Genomic DNA, 13,474 nt, shown 5'->3' on the forward strand with positions numbered 1-13,474 from the left:
AAGGAGGCTGAAGGGCAGAATATCCTTTAAAGTGAATCTGATGCCTCACATGTTTTTTATCTTCTGGTTTGTTTCATCTCTTTCTCCTCTCTTCTTCCTCACCTGGTCCTGGTCACATTATACCCTGCTGTTTGTCTGTCAGGCTCTTCATTGAGTCACATGACCTCTCTGTACTTTCATCCACCAACTTTGTCTTCTTTTCTTCCTCGTCCCTCCAGGGACCCCCCCCCCCCCTGTCATTAAATGTCATTCTGTGGATTAAACCCCGCCCCCTCCCTCAGCTACCACATGTATGTCTTCGTCGTGTCGATCTGACTCCCCCCTGCCTCCTCCTCCCTCGCGACCGCCCCCCTCTCCTCCTCCTCCTTGTCGTCCTTGTCCTTCTCGGCCTCGCTCTCCCACAGCGTGATGAGTGGCGGGTACAGCTCGTTCAGGGGGATGGACGTTGCGTGCTGTATGTACTTCTTCAGCGAGTGGCCGCAGGACTTGTGCTGCTGCACCCGGCGTCCCATGTACACCATCAGCAGGGCCATGATGGACAGAGCGAACATCGAGCCCATGACGGCCGCCAGCGCCACACTGCTGCGCCGCGAGACCACCAGCTCCACAGAGAAGCCCGCCTCCTTAGTGGTGATGTTTAGACAGGAGGTGTGGACAGGAGAGGAGGAGGAGGAGGAAGAGATTGGAGGAGGGGAGGAGCCGAGGGAAGAGGAGGGGGAGGCTAGGGACGGAGGAGAGGAGGAGACGGTGAGGCAGACATGGTACTCTGTGGCAGGAAGGAGGTGGGTCAGGTTGTACTCCTGAACGTCGACTGGGACCTGGAGACACAAAGAGTAAAGTTAGAGAAAAGCGTTGCTCTTCTTTTAGCTCCATGTTTTAGCTCCACCCACATCAGCGAGCATCAGCGAGCGGGTGGATGTGCTCACCTTGGCGGTGTAGCTGATCTGAGGGTTGTCGATGTGCACCGTGGCGCTGGTCCAGCGAGGAAGAGGGAGGGGGGCGTCCTGCTGGTTCTGACCCTGAGACGAGGATCCTCCACTTGGATACAACCTCCACTCCAACACCACCGACTGAGCGTGCACCACCTGCAGGAAACAGGAAACAAGTGAATCTGCATCCTCCAAATGTCAGAAATGAGTCAAATGTAGCAACGATAAAAAATACTTTATATCACATCATCTTTCAAAACTACTGCTTAATAAAAAATAAACAAGAAAAGACAGAAAGATGAACCTTTGCCAGAACCACGAGGGAAGCTGCAGACGAGTTCCCCAGCCACGGCTGCTCTCTGCTGGGATCTCCATCCTGCCGCGACCCCCCGCTGGACCACCAGCCCCCAAACCCCTGAGAGTCCACGAACACTGAGACGCTCTTCGTGTCTGCTCCTTCCACATTCCACGCCACACAGGTGTACACACCTGAGAGAGAAGGTAAGACTGGTCAGATCTTTTAGTTAAACTCTTGACTTGAGCGCCTCCTGCAGGCTGAACGTGAACCTGACCGACCTGCGTCTGATAGCTCGGCGTGTTCGATCACCAACGCTCCTGGGTCTGTCATGCGATGCTTCTTCTTTTTCTTCATCTTCTTTACACTAAGGCCACGCCCCTCCTGGGATATGATTGGTGCAGCCACTGCCTCCGAGCTCACCTGAACAGGTAAAGAGGAGGAGTTACGTTTTCACCTGTGTGTCTGGAGGTTTGTTTAACGGGAGAATTATTTAAAAATGACGGAACGAATAAGCGTCAGACTCTGTGAGACGTCCCTCTATTTTCAAAGCGTCTGAACTTTTCCAAACAATTTCCTATGTAGCCTTAACAGACGGTTCACACACACACACACACACTCTCACAAATCCTCGTGACCCCGCCCACCTTGTCTCCAGTGGGTGTGACCCAGTAGAACTGTGGGGCGGGATCAGCGTCCGCCCAGCACTCCAGCGTGATTGGCTGCCCAGCGCTGACGTTCATGCTTGGTGGGAAAGAGTGAGGAGAGATGTGTGGCAGGCAGCTATTAGCCCCGCCCCCGCCCCAACCGGCCCCCACCACCTCCTGTAGCTCCCGACCAATCAAGTGAGGTGGGGACGAGCACACGGTGATGGACGACTCCAGCAGCTTTAGATGTGATTGGTTGCCAAGATGAGGCCCCCAGGAGGAGAGACAGTCGCACCGCAGGGGGTTAGAGTGAAGAGACACCTCCTCCAGGGACGGGAGGAAGGAGAGGAGGTCTCCAGAGAGGAGGCTGAGCTGGTTACTGTGGAGGAGGAGAGTCCGGAGGGACGGTAGATCACTGAGGACGAGAGGAGACAGGGAAAGAAGACAGAAGGGACAAGAGGTAAAGAGGAGGACGAAAAAGAGGAAGATGCAAAGAAAAAACATAATTGTTCATGTGTGAAATTTGAGAGGAAAACATGATAGTAAAAAATAGAAATTGGAGAAAGAGAAAGGTGGGGGTGTTCACCTGAAGGCCTGCGGGTCGATGTATGACAGTCGTGGGCTTTTGCACAGCTCCAGTTTGGCCATTTCTGGAAGATTCTGAAAAGCTCCTCGCTCCACCAGCAGCAGCTCTTCCATGTTGTTCAGACTAAAGACAAACACATCATCATGTACTGGTGTCACAGACAAGGACACGAGTGGCTGATCTCATGATGACGGACGTGACTGTCAATCCACCATAACGTGTGGTTGGAGTGATCATTGCAATCACTCGGGACGTTCCTACTTTTTGCAGCTGTGTTCTCAGACTGACCTGAGCTCTTCCAGGTGCTGAATGTTCTGGAAATCTCCCTGCTGGATTCGGCTGATCGGGTTCCTGTTCAGGTCCAGGAACTTCAAGTTAGGGAGCATGCTCAGAGCATCCCGGGGAACCGACCTGCCAAGAAAACAATCGTTCGTCAAGATCACTCAGAACAGTGAGAGAACATCACAATCAGAATCCAACTCACACACACCTGAGCTTGTTGTCGTAGAAAGACAGACTCTCCAGGTAGTCAAGGCCCAGGAAGGCAGCAGAAGGGACGGAAGCCAGTCCCATCCCAGCCAGGACCAAGCTATGGAGCCGGGACAGAGGAAGGAAATTCTTCTCCTCCAGTCCCAAGATGGGGTTCTCCCCGATCATCAGGATCTCCAGAGATGGCAGGGACTCAAACCAACGACTGTCAATGGCCACCAGCCGATTGGAGTTCAGATGAAGCCTGCAGTAATGAGCAGAGGCAGAGTAGTGATCAGGATCGAGTTGAAACCCGTTTGGATGAACAGATACACTTTCCGAGCCTTTTATTTCAAGATATAAATGAAGAGAAGGAACCCAAAGGGTGCAGGAGGTTCTACTGTCTTTTAGAAGGGTTTGGTTCTAATGATCATTTGGATTCCAGTGGTCCTTCAGGTAAATCTAGTGGTCGCTGTTCTGTTGGTCTGATGGTCGTCCAGTAGTCTTCTAGATGACTTTAATGGTCCTTGGGGTGATCTAGTTTTCTAGTTGGTATTTTAGATATTGCAGTCCTAGCAGGTCCTAGTGGACAGTAGTAATGGTCCATAGGGGGTTTTGGCTGATCATTCTAGAGACTTCATTCCTACCTATTGTTAGTCCTTTTGGTCACCAAGGAAACTGTAGAGGACTTTCAAATTGGTTTTGCAGTTTATTTAAGGGGTTTCTATTGGTTCTGATTTTTTACTTAGGCTCAAAAAGAAGAAGAAGAAGAGGAGGAGGAGGAGGAGGTTACCGCAGCAGGTTTGTGAGGCCGGCGAAGGCTTTTGGTCCGATGGAGGTGATGTGGTTGTGGTTGATGTAGAGCTCCTCCAGACTGGACAAGTTCCTCAGACTGAAGTCCACCAACTCTTCAATGTGATTTTCCTCCAGGTACAAAGTCACCAGTCGACCCAGAGTAGAGAGACCCATTGAGCTCACCTGGACAGAGGGAAACCACTTCTTTAGTATGTGTGTGTCCATGTTTGTGTGTGTGTGTGTGCATGTGTCCGTGTGTGTGTATATTACCTGTGTGAAATGGTTCTGTGACAGGTCCAGCTCTGTCAGGTTGGTCAGACTCTGAAGTTCAGAAGTGATGGACGAGATGTTGTTACTCTGCAGGAGCAGCACCTGAAACACATCAACACAACAACACAACATCAACACAACATCAACACAACATCAACACAATATAAAATTATATCCATATTTGACATTGACTAAGTTAGTTCTGTATCGCATTAGGTATAGATGTCAGTGTTACCTGTGTGATGTCACAGTTACATGTGTGATGTCAGAGTTACATGTGTGATGTCAGAGTTACATGTGTGATGTCACTGTTACCTGTGTGATGTCACAGTTACATGTGTGATGTCACAGTTACCAGTGTGATGTCACTGTTACATGTGTGATGTCACTGTTACCTGTGTGATGTCACTGTTACCTGTGTGATGTCACTGCTACATGTGTGATGTCACTGTTACCTGTGTGATGTCACTGTTACCTGTGTGTCAGATGACACGTTGGCTGGTACTCTCTGCAGGTGGAGTTCATTACAGTCGACCGTCCTGGCCTGGTGAAACACAGACTGTGGTGTGTACCAGGGCCGTGTCTCACACACACACTGCAGAGGGCACAGCAGAGCGCCACCTATGGGACACAGCAACACAAACAAAACCTCTATTTAAAAATGTATTATTCTAAAACCCATCTTCACACGCCGGTCATCCCGCGTCCTGCTCTCTTTAAAACATACTACTGTTATTTACCTTGGCTGGTCCCGCCCAGTTCAGCACACAGTGATGATGTCACGAGGCTGACGAGGAGCATGGAGCAAACTGCAGGTCCCATGATGCACTGGGCTGGAGGAAGAGCTGGCTAAATGATGACAACAACTTCCTCCAGATGGTCAGTAGGAGGCGAGTCTCATCTACAACTGGACAGAAACGAAAGACTTAAATAATATATAAAACTGTGTGTGTGTGTGTGTTCAGAAATAAACAAGGGATTTATAGTTAGCTGAAGAGAGAGTGAGGGAGAGAGAGAGAGAGAGAGAGAGAGAGAGAGAGAGAGAGAGAGGGAGAGAGAAAGAGAGCGCGAGCGAGCATTTGATTTCATTATATTTGTTACTGAGCTGACTCCTCTCTCCACACACATGCACAGAGTCTTAAGCCTTGATGGAACCAGATAGTTTTTGTTGTTGTTGTTGTTGTTGGGGACTTCCACATGCATTGAGTGGGACAGGAAACTGAGACACTTTGCCTCTGCTGCCATGGCAACCAGCCAGGAAGTGACACAGGAGGACAAAGTGATAGGAGCTACCTCAGCTGCTCTGTGATTGGTCCACTCACTGTGTCCCAAATAAACACTGATATTCACAGTGAACTGATTCAGCTGTGAGATAATAAAATACTGGAAAGTAACTTAGTATATTTACTGGACTACACTTCCATTTCATGGTACTTTATACTATATTCTTGAAGGTAATTTGTAGAAAGGTTACGATGTGTTTTTATTCTTTACTTTTGTACTGAGAGCTAGATTTTATTTGATGCTCCTGTGTGCTCCAGCAGGCGTGTCCATATTTCCACGCTGAACATGAAAGCAGCGTGGCGAGGTCGGGCGCTCAAACCTCTGGACCTCCTCCTTCTTGTAAACTACAGACTGAGGGAGGGTCCGTCTCTCTGCTCCAACATCTGAACACATCTCCTCCCCCTCAGCTGCTGCTGAACAGATGGAATATTGATGAGCTGGTGTTAATAATTTAACGAGCTGCGGGCGCTTCGTTAAGTGTCCTGCTGCGGTGGATGTGATTGGACGAGAGCATGAGACGCTAGTTAATTACCACGGAGCAGTCACACATGTACTTGTACTTCTGTCTCGGTGACGACACTTATTGACTAAATGTGTTCCCTGTACCTCACTGTCACCTTAACCATCATAACAACATATCCTATAGCTAATGCTAATGCTAATGCTAACACAGACCAAAACCTGACTCTAACCAGTTCTAGTGATCTTCTTAGACCAGGACCAGAAGTTAGACCAGGGCAAGCTGTTAGCATGCTAACTTTAGAAGAAGCAAAGACGTGGGTTTCACCTCTGGAGAATAAATGAAGAGGTTTTGTCTGATGGATCCGCTGATATCCAAACTTGAGATGTCCATATTTCCTCACTCATTATTTATTTTTTCAGGCAAAAAGCATGCAACGCTTCAAAATGCATGTGCTCGGGCCCGCCCAGTGCTGCTTTGCAGCCCTAGAGATTTTACAAATTGTATTTTATAGTTGGTACTTCCCAGGGTTGAGCAATTCTGGTTCATTTTGTAACTTGTTAAACATGTCTACGTGCAGTTGTCTCCAGAAAGTGTGACCCAAGATTCAGCTTTTTCATGTCAGATGTGGTTTGTTTGGCTGTGAAGCCACAAGATCAGCAATTACACTATCACTCAAGGGAGCAGAGGTGACTTGTTTACAGCAAAGCGGCATTGAAAAGAAGAAGAGGAAAAGAGGACGAGCAGGGAATAAAATAGGAGAACAGAATGAACTGTACTGTAAACATGTCTGGGCAACATGGAGTCTCTTCTTTCAGTTCCCCTGTAAGTCCAGAGTGACATATTGACATAAATTCAAATTCCTTTTTCTTCTTCCTCAAGTCGGAGTTGAACGAGTCTGAGGAGACGACACTCTCGTTACTATTGAAGTTCATGGTTTGATTTTATTTATATTATTAATTTCTCTGTTGGAGCCGAGACTGTGTCCCAGTGTGTTAAATAATCTATAACCAATTATCTATAATCTATAATCCAGTAACAAGTTTAGGTGTCACCGTGATTTAGATCCGTGTCATTTAAAGCATCATCTTCAAACACACACACACACGCACACACACACACACACACACACACACACACACACACACACACACACACACACACACACACACACACGCACACACACACTATGGGACCGTGCGTGTTGTCATCATCCATGTTAAAGAAATGGCTCATACAAATTATCTTCTATGAAGTCAACGAGTCTCCTTCATCTTCATCATCCTCGTCCTCACTCGGTCCTGATGAAGATCAGACGCCCATGTTCTCACCTTGTCCCTGCTCCGAGCCAAGCCGATCCGAGCCGATCCGAGCCGAGCCGAGCCGAGGCACAGCGGGTGCACCGTGCGGGCGGAGTCCGGCAGAGATGGACCGGGTCCGGGTGAGGATCGGGTCGCTCTCGGGCTGGTTGTGGTTCTGTGGATCCGGATCAGAACAGGACCGGGTCCTTCTCATCCCTCTCTCTCGTGTCCTCTATCAGGTCCGCAGCAGCCAATGGCATTTATAGGCCACTGGGCGAAGGACCAATCACAGCTCGGATGCTGCACAGAGGCGATGATGTGAAGGGGGGGGGGGGACATGACGTAATGCTCCAGATTCTCCAGATGAGTCTCTTCTTCTTCTCTTGTTGTTTTTCTCAGTTACTGGAGTAACTTATTACTTCGGTAGAAGTACTCTATTACAAGTAAAAAATACCATATCTGACATTTGACTGAGGAAGAAATGTTATTTAATAATCCACAGATTAAGGTTTCAGAAAAGCATTGTCATTGATAGATAATATTTTGTTTAATTGATATTAATGTGAAAAGTCATGGATCAGATAAATGTAATGAAGTAAAAGTACAATATTTATAAGTAGAGCAGAACAACATCATGGTCAGTGATGTCACAGCAATCCAGTAAATCACATGAGTCACAGTTACTGTACGAGACCTTCACTGACTCATCTTGTTTTACCACACTGTAAACAAACATGACAGCACCCAAAAGCGAAGGCAAATCACCTCCATCGCCCCCTGGTGGCTGGCTTCAGTTTATATTAAACCGCATCCTCCTCATTGGAAGATCGAGCAAAATAAAAAATCAAAGTTGAGGTTAAATAAATGTTTTTCAGAAACGGTGTTTCTCTCTAACGTTGTCGGTGTAAGATGGCAGCGCTAGTAGCCGAGATATATTGGCTTCATTTCTGGATAGAAGAAGGAAAGTTTATCTTCATTTAATTATGATCGTATTTAGATGCGTTCTATGATTTTTACTGTAGCTATAGAGCTAACGTTAGCTCTAGTAATCCTTCAAATTTAACATTTGTGTAAAAACGGATCGAATGAACATCCCTTAGTATGAATTCTCGTCTCATTCGGATTAAAGTGTGTGGAGGTGAACCTCACGTGTTTTGTTAGACTGAGGTTGCGTGTCCTGTAAGACACACAGGTAACACACACACACACACACAAACACACACACGTCTTCTGCAGAAGTCATTTGAAGTTTATTCACAAAAAATAAAGTCTGAGCAGTTTTAGTTGTTGTTGTTCAAAAAATTCACTCTGACTATTACGTGACATTTTATTGTCCAGGGATTAGCCTTAGCCTTTCAAATGTTATCTACAGTACATTTATAAATAATCTCTTAGAATTATATCATGTTAACAATGCGTGTGTATGTGTGTGCGTGTGTGTTTCCCAGTGTGAACTCCTGCTGAGTGAAAACAATCCTGCTGCCTCTGAAATCCAGCTTAGTCTGGATTAACACTGAAGTAAACATTAATTCCCATCAGACAGTGTGTGTGTATGGCTGTGTTCGTGAAGAGGTGAGGGGGGGGGGGGGGGGGACATGAACCCTGACATCACAAGCACGATATTAAAAATATATATAACATGTTTCATTGTCAGGATATAACACGTGTCTTCATTTTCCCAGGGTCCCTGAACACACCAGGTGAACAACATGAATCAAAAATCCATATTTTCATGAGCGGGACTTCGATGACGTTTCCTCTGTCTGAGCCGGATGATATCACAGTTCCATAACATCTGGCTTGCCCCCTGGTGGTTCGATGCAGGTCATGCACCCACCTCCTCCATGTTGGCAGATGGGCCATGGGCCAAAAAAAAAGAAAATCAAAGCACATGTAAAATAAATGTTTTCTTTCTGTAACTTTCACAACTCACATCTTTCATTTTCTTTTCACATATAATACAAAAGAAATTCAATTTGAAGAATGAAATAAAAAAGGTTTCCTTCGTGCGTTTCTGAGCAACCGATCATTTTCAGCTCGAGGGTGAATCATATTGATCGGTGCTGGGTGTGCTGTTGTCATGGTGACAGCTCATCGATGGTGAGCGTCACTGATGACTCAGCTGATTGTGTCGACTTTAACACACGTAATCAGCGTTCAGACACTAAACTGAACAATAACTAAGATTGAAGTTCCTGACTTTCCCAGGTGGGGGCGCTGCAGAGCTGGAGGGGAGAGGTACTTTACACCAGAACTAGTGTTTAGTTCAGTTGGTTGTAATCTGCAACTTCACCAATAGATGTCACTAAAATAAACACATTGAACTTTTAAAGGGACAGAACATGTTTGACGAGCTGATGTCATCATGTCACATTTTCCTTTTTTCACTCATCCCATCCAAATACTAGTTTCTTACTCATAGCTACTTCTTATTTAGTTTTACATGCTGATTGCTAAGCTTTAGTTACTTATTTACCAGTTAATACATATTAATAGTTACCTAGTTTAAGTTACTGTTACTTAACTTAAAGTATTTAGTTACTTGGTCTTAATTACTGGTTCCAAAGTTGTGGTTACTAGAAACCTCGTTTCAGTTACTTGTTATTTAGTTTTAGTAACTAGTTACACAGACTTATTTCAATACAGCTTCAATGGTTAGTGTAGGGGGTGGCACTCATAATAAGCCCCGCCTCTCAGCTGACATGACTGTTGTGACATCACATCTTCTCTAGACACAATGGCGTCTAAATATCCGAGACTCTTCACCTGTCAAACGCCAAACACACAAAGTTATTTAATTAACTGTAACAAAAACTAAAATGGTGACATGAAGAGTCAGTGACGAGTCAGAGTTTACACAACAAAATAGTTTTATTATTGTACTCCAATGTGTTTGTGGTGTGTTTGCTTGTTTGTTTCTGTTTCCCACTGCGAGACTGTGTCGTCCCAGGTACTTTAATGCAGTTTAAAGGTTCATATTAAATCAGGTTTAAGTTTGGGGGAAGACAGTGAGTTTCCGTGTGTGTGTGTGCGTCTGTCTGTGTGTGTGTGTCTGTCTGTGCGTGTGTGTGTCTGTGTTCGTAGAAAACAAGTAGAATCATTTGAAGAACATTTACACCAAAGTCCATAAAAAATATCTTTAGTTTTCCAGTAAATATGTCGTGGACACATTGAACTCTGTCTCAGAAAAATAAAAGCAGGCCCCACCCCTTATATCAATAAACTCCTAGACCAATCAGAGGCCAGGAGGGGCAGGGCCACGCAGGATCTGACAGCAACGATGGGCCACGAAAACAACACATGAAATACACTCGTCCGTACAGAATATATAGATTCAGGTTATATTTCATGTATATACACAAAAAGATTTGAAGATAAAAACTTTACAATTAGAAGATCGAAGGCTTCCGGAGCTTTCTGTCCGACCTCATCCTGCTGCAAAGGATCATGGGACACACTCAGCACCTCTTGAGTTTGTCAAAATAATGTTTGAGTCTGAATCATCAAAACAGACACTGACCTGACAAAAGGTCAAAGGTCACAGAACATATTTAGTAAAGAGGTCAACAATCGGTGAATAATCCAATCAGAGGTCATTTCTAAACTTTTAACCGACATTGATTTTTCTCCATAGCAACAGCAGCTGATCAGACAGGAAGCTCCGGATCACATTTAGGCGTCACTCACAAAGATCACAAAACGCGTCACACAATGTGAAACGACCTTTCGTTTGCAACAACGCTGGATTAACAGACACGTGAAAAATGTTGTGCCACTTTTATTTTGAAGGGTCAAACATGTTCGACTCACGGAGGCGTTAACAATCAATAATCAAACATCAATAATCAATCACTGCACTGATTTATAGAACATGTTTCTGATTTGCTTTAACTTCAAATCAGACTTTAAAGATAAAACATTTTTTAACATGGTCAGTAAAACGTCCTTATCAAAGTGGCACATCATTTTTTACAGTGAACCTCCAGCTCTAAACTAACCTAGACATTTCCCAGAATGCAATGCTCCTGCTGATGAATATAAAAACATTCTTGGTGTTCTGCTGGTGAGAGAAATGTTAGCATAACGTCACAATGTCGTCTGTAAATGGCTTTTTGTTCATCATGCAGTTTAAAAACATCAACCGTTTCTTTCTTCTGCTGCAGCTCAGAATCTTTAAGGCTTCGTTCACTCTTTAAACTTTATTGACAAAATAGACTCGTCGTCTCTTATAGAAAAATAGAGTCATGCTCTAGAGAACAGTCAAACACGATGGCTTGGAGCTGCGTTCACGTCACTGCTGAGGCTGAGAAACGACCCCGTCAGGAGCTGATGTGAAGCTGAAGAGACAATCCAACAAGCTTGGTTCATTTTTTACATCATTGTTTTTCCTGACAAGTGCTTAAGAGTGTTCCTACATCTGTAAGAAAACCAGCTCCACCCCTGAACTCTTCCTCTTCTTCATGTGGCACTTTTGAGTTTAGCTTTAGCTCCTTTTCAGAAATAATCTCCATCCACACTAATGACCATTCATGTGCACTGGTCATGTGGTGTAAACAGGAAGTAGATTGTCTCCTCTGCAGTTGGTCACTTAGTGCTCAGCGATGGTAAAAAGAAGGAGCAGGAATTTGACGAGGTGGAGGTGAAGAGTTCACCGCTGATAGTCAAGTCATGTGACTTATAACAACCAATCAGAATGCTGGCGTCTGCGTCATCATTTAAAAATGTCAGGAAACTCAGATTCCAGCTTCACTCAGCTCCCGACAGTCCAGGCGCGTGTGTGTGTGTTTGCATATGTTCATGTCTTTTTATGTCTGTGAGATCAGAGTTTGGTTTAAAACCATAGTTGTGAGGACATTTTGTCCAGTTCACGTCTCAGACCCGGATTCTGAACTATGAAGCAGGATCTGAGGTTATCCTGGTTCAACTCTTCCAAATCCAGCTGCGTAGCACAGGGCCCAGGTCACTGAGTGTATATATATTGTGTGTATGTGTGTGAGTCAGCAGCCTTGTCATCACACACAGAAGCATAGAAACATGTTAACAGCGTCATCACAAGGAGCTTCAGCAACAAGCGCAGCAACAGTCAGGTCAGGTTACCATGGCAACCACAGAGCTCAGCTAGCATCACAAAAACAACAACAACATCAACAACAGTCTTTTCAGAGGAACCACACTCTGTCCACAGGTTCATCACTTTGGATTTTTTGGGGAATAAAAAGTGAAACTTTTTTTCAGACCTGAACTCCTCGGATTTAAAAAGAGCGAGAACGACTGATTTCAAAACGTCACTGCAACAACATTCATCAATAAGAGCTGCTCCTAGAAAAATCTACTTTACGTCTGGAATGAAGAATACACATAAATCAATCAATAAACAAACACGTTGATCAATACTTCATAGCCAGAGGAATGTGACTGTCAGACGTCATTTAACCTTTGACCCCAAACATTTATCTCCTGAAGAATCACAAGACGAAACTTCTTCAAAGTCTCTTTTACAAAATATACAATCTGAGACATTTATAGAGAAATAACTTGGCTGAGTAAAAACTGATGAGTCCATCATCATCATCAGCTATGATTGGTCGGTTCAACGCAACGCTGATGAGTTCAGTCCAATAACAGGCCATGCATAAGTGTGGAAAGGCGCGGCCTTAAAAAGCAGCCAATAAGAGCGAAGAAAAACCTTAACTGTCTGTAAAAGTCGTTTTTTGGAGGAAAGTTTATAAAAAGATGCTGACATAACTGACCTCATGTGAGGGTGTATAAATCAAACGCACCTTTTTAGTTGATTGAAACAGTCCAGTTATATTCAGGAGTGAAAACAAGAAAGACAAATAAATAACCACTTTTTCAAAGTAAAAGGTTCTGAGCAAGATTAAAGATGACTCTAATTTCAGCTCCGAGCGATTTCCAGATGTTTCCTTATAATCAGGTCGAATCCAGATGTGCAAAAATCAACTCAGATGATTAAAAAACATCTTTTCTGTTTGAAACAGATCCTCCATCAGTCCAACCCAAAAAAGAGCAGACGTTGGTTAAATGTTAAACAAATGTTTTTTTCTTTTCTCCATGTTTCCCATCGGTAACGGAATTTGTCCGAAGAAAAAACATTTGTGATTCTTCTCTGTTCATTGAAACAAATTAAAAACAATCTGTAAAGTTATTCCGTCAGTTGAAGCCCTCAGAAGAAGAAATATCCCTCCACCTCATCATCTGTCAGCCTCTCGTGGTGCGAGTGAAGAGAAGAACCCTCCAGGCGTCGGCTGAGGACGCTACAAGAAAAGACTGAACAATGAGCGATGCTCAGACGTCGTCCGGCTCAGTTCAGAGACTCCAACAATCAAACCTGCCGCTCTTACCAGTCACTGGACGAGCTTGCACCTGAGCGGAGTGCTGCAGAGGCAGACTAGATGCAGTTCTTCTCCGACCCTCCAGG

General features: G+C 44.8%; 1 protein-coding gene and 1 long non-coding RNA gene across 2 annotated transcripts; both read right to left on the minus strand.

The window, feature by feature from the left end:
* Positions 1-281: 281 nt before the first annotated feature.
* Positions 282-4,812, minus strand: si:ch211-180f4.1 (uncharacterized protein LOC100144405 homolog). The gene is made up of 12 exons (XM_061075294.1): positions 4,731-4,812; positions 4,466-4,611; positions 3,991-4,092; positions 3,719-3,903; positions 2,948-3,190; positions 2,746-2,868; positions 2,458-2,580; positions 1,872-2,286; positions 1,506-1,647; positions 1,234-1,418; positions 927-1,085; positions 282-818 (listed from the first exon to the last, which is right to left on the minus strand). The coding sequence occupies exons 1-12, from the start codon at positions 4,810-4,812 to the stop codon at positions 282-284; spliced, it is 2,442 nt and encodes an 813-aa protein (XP_060931277.1).
* A 5,075-nt stretch (positions 4,813-9,887) lies between these two features.
* LOC133005490 (uncharacterized) lies at positions 9,888-13,473 on the minus strand. Its single transcript, XR_009678373.1, has 2 exons — positions 13,398-13,473; positions 9,888-13,310 (listed from the first exon to the last, which is right to left on the minus strand). It is a non-coding gene; the product is annotated as an uncharacterized LOC133005490 (long non-coding RNA).
* Position 13,474: the final 1 nt, after the last annotated feature.

Source organism: Limanda limanda, chromosome 7 (genome assembly GCF_963576545.1).
Source record: "Limanda limanda chromosome 7, fLimLim1.1, whole genome shotgun sequence".
Lineage (NCBI taxonomy): Eukaryota > Metazoa > Chordata > Actinopteri > Pleuronectiformes > Pleuronectidae > Limanda > Limanda limanda.

Coding starts and splice junctions, on each gene's coding strand:
- si:ch211-180f4.1 (XM_061075294.1), bottom strand. CDS start 4,812: ATGGGACCTGCAGTTTGCTCCATGCTCCTCGTCAGCCTCGTGACATCA. Junction 4,093..4,465: donor ACGTGTCATCTGACACACAG/GTAACAGTGACA, acceptor GATGTGTTTCAG/GTGCTGCTCCTGCAGAGTAA. Junction 3,191..3,718: donor GGCCTCACAAACCTGCTGCG/GTAACCTCCTCC, acceptor TCATTACTGCAG/GCTTCATCTGAACTCCAATC.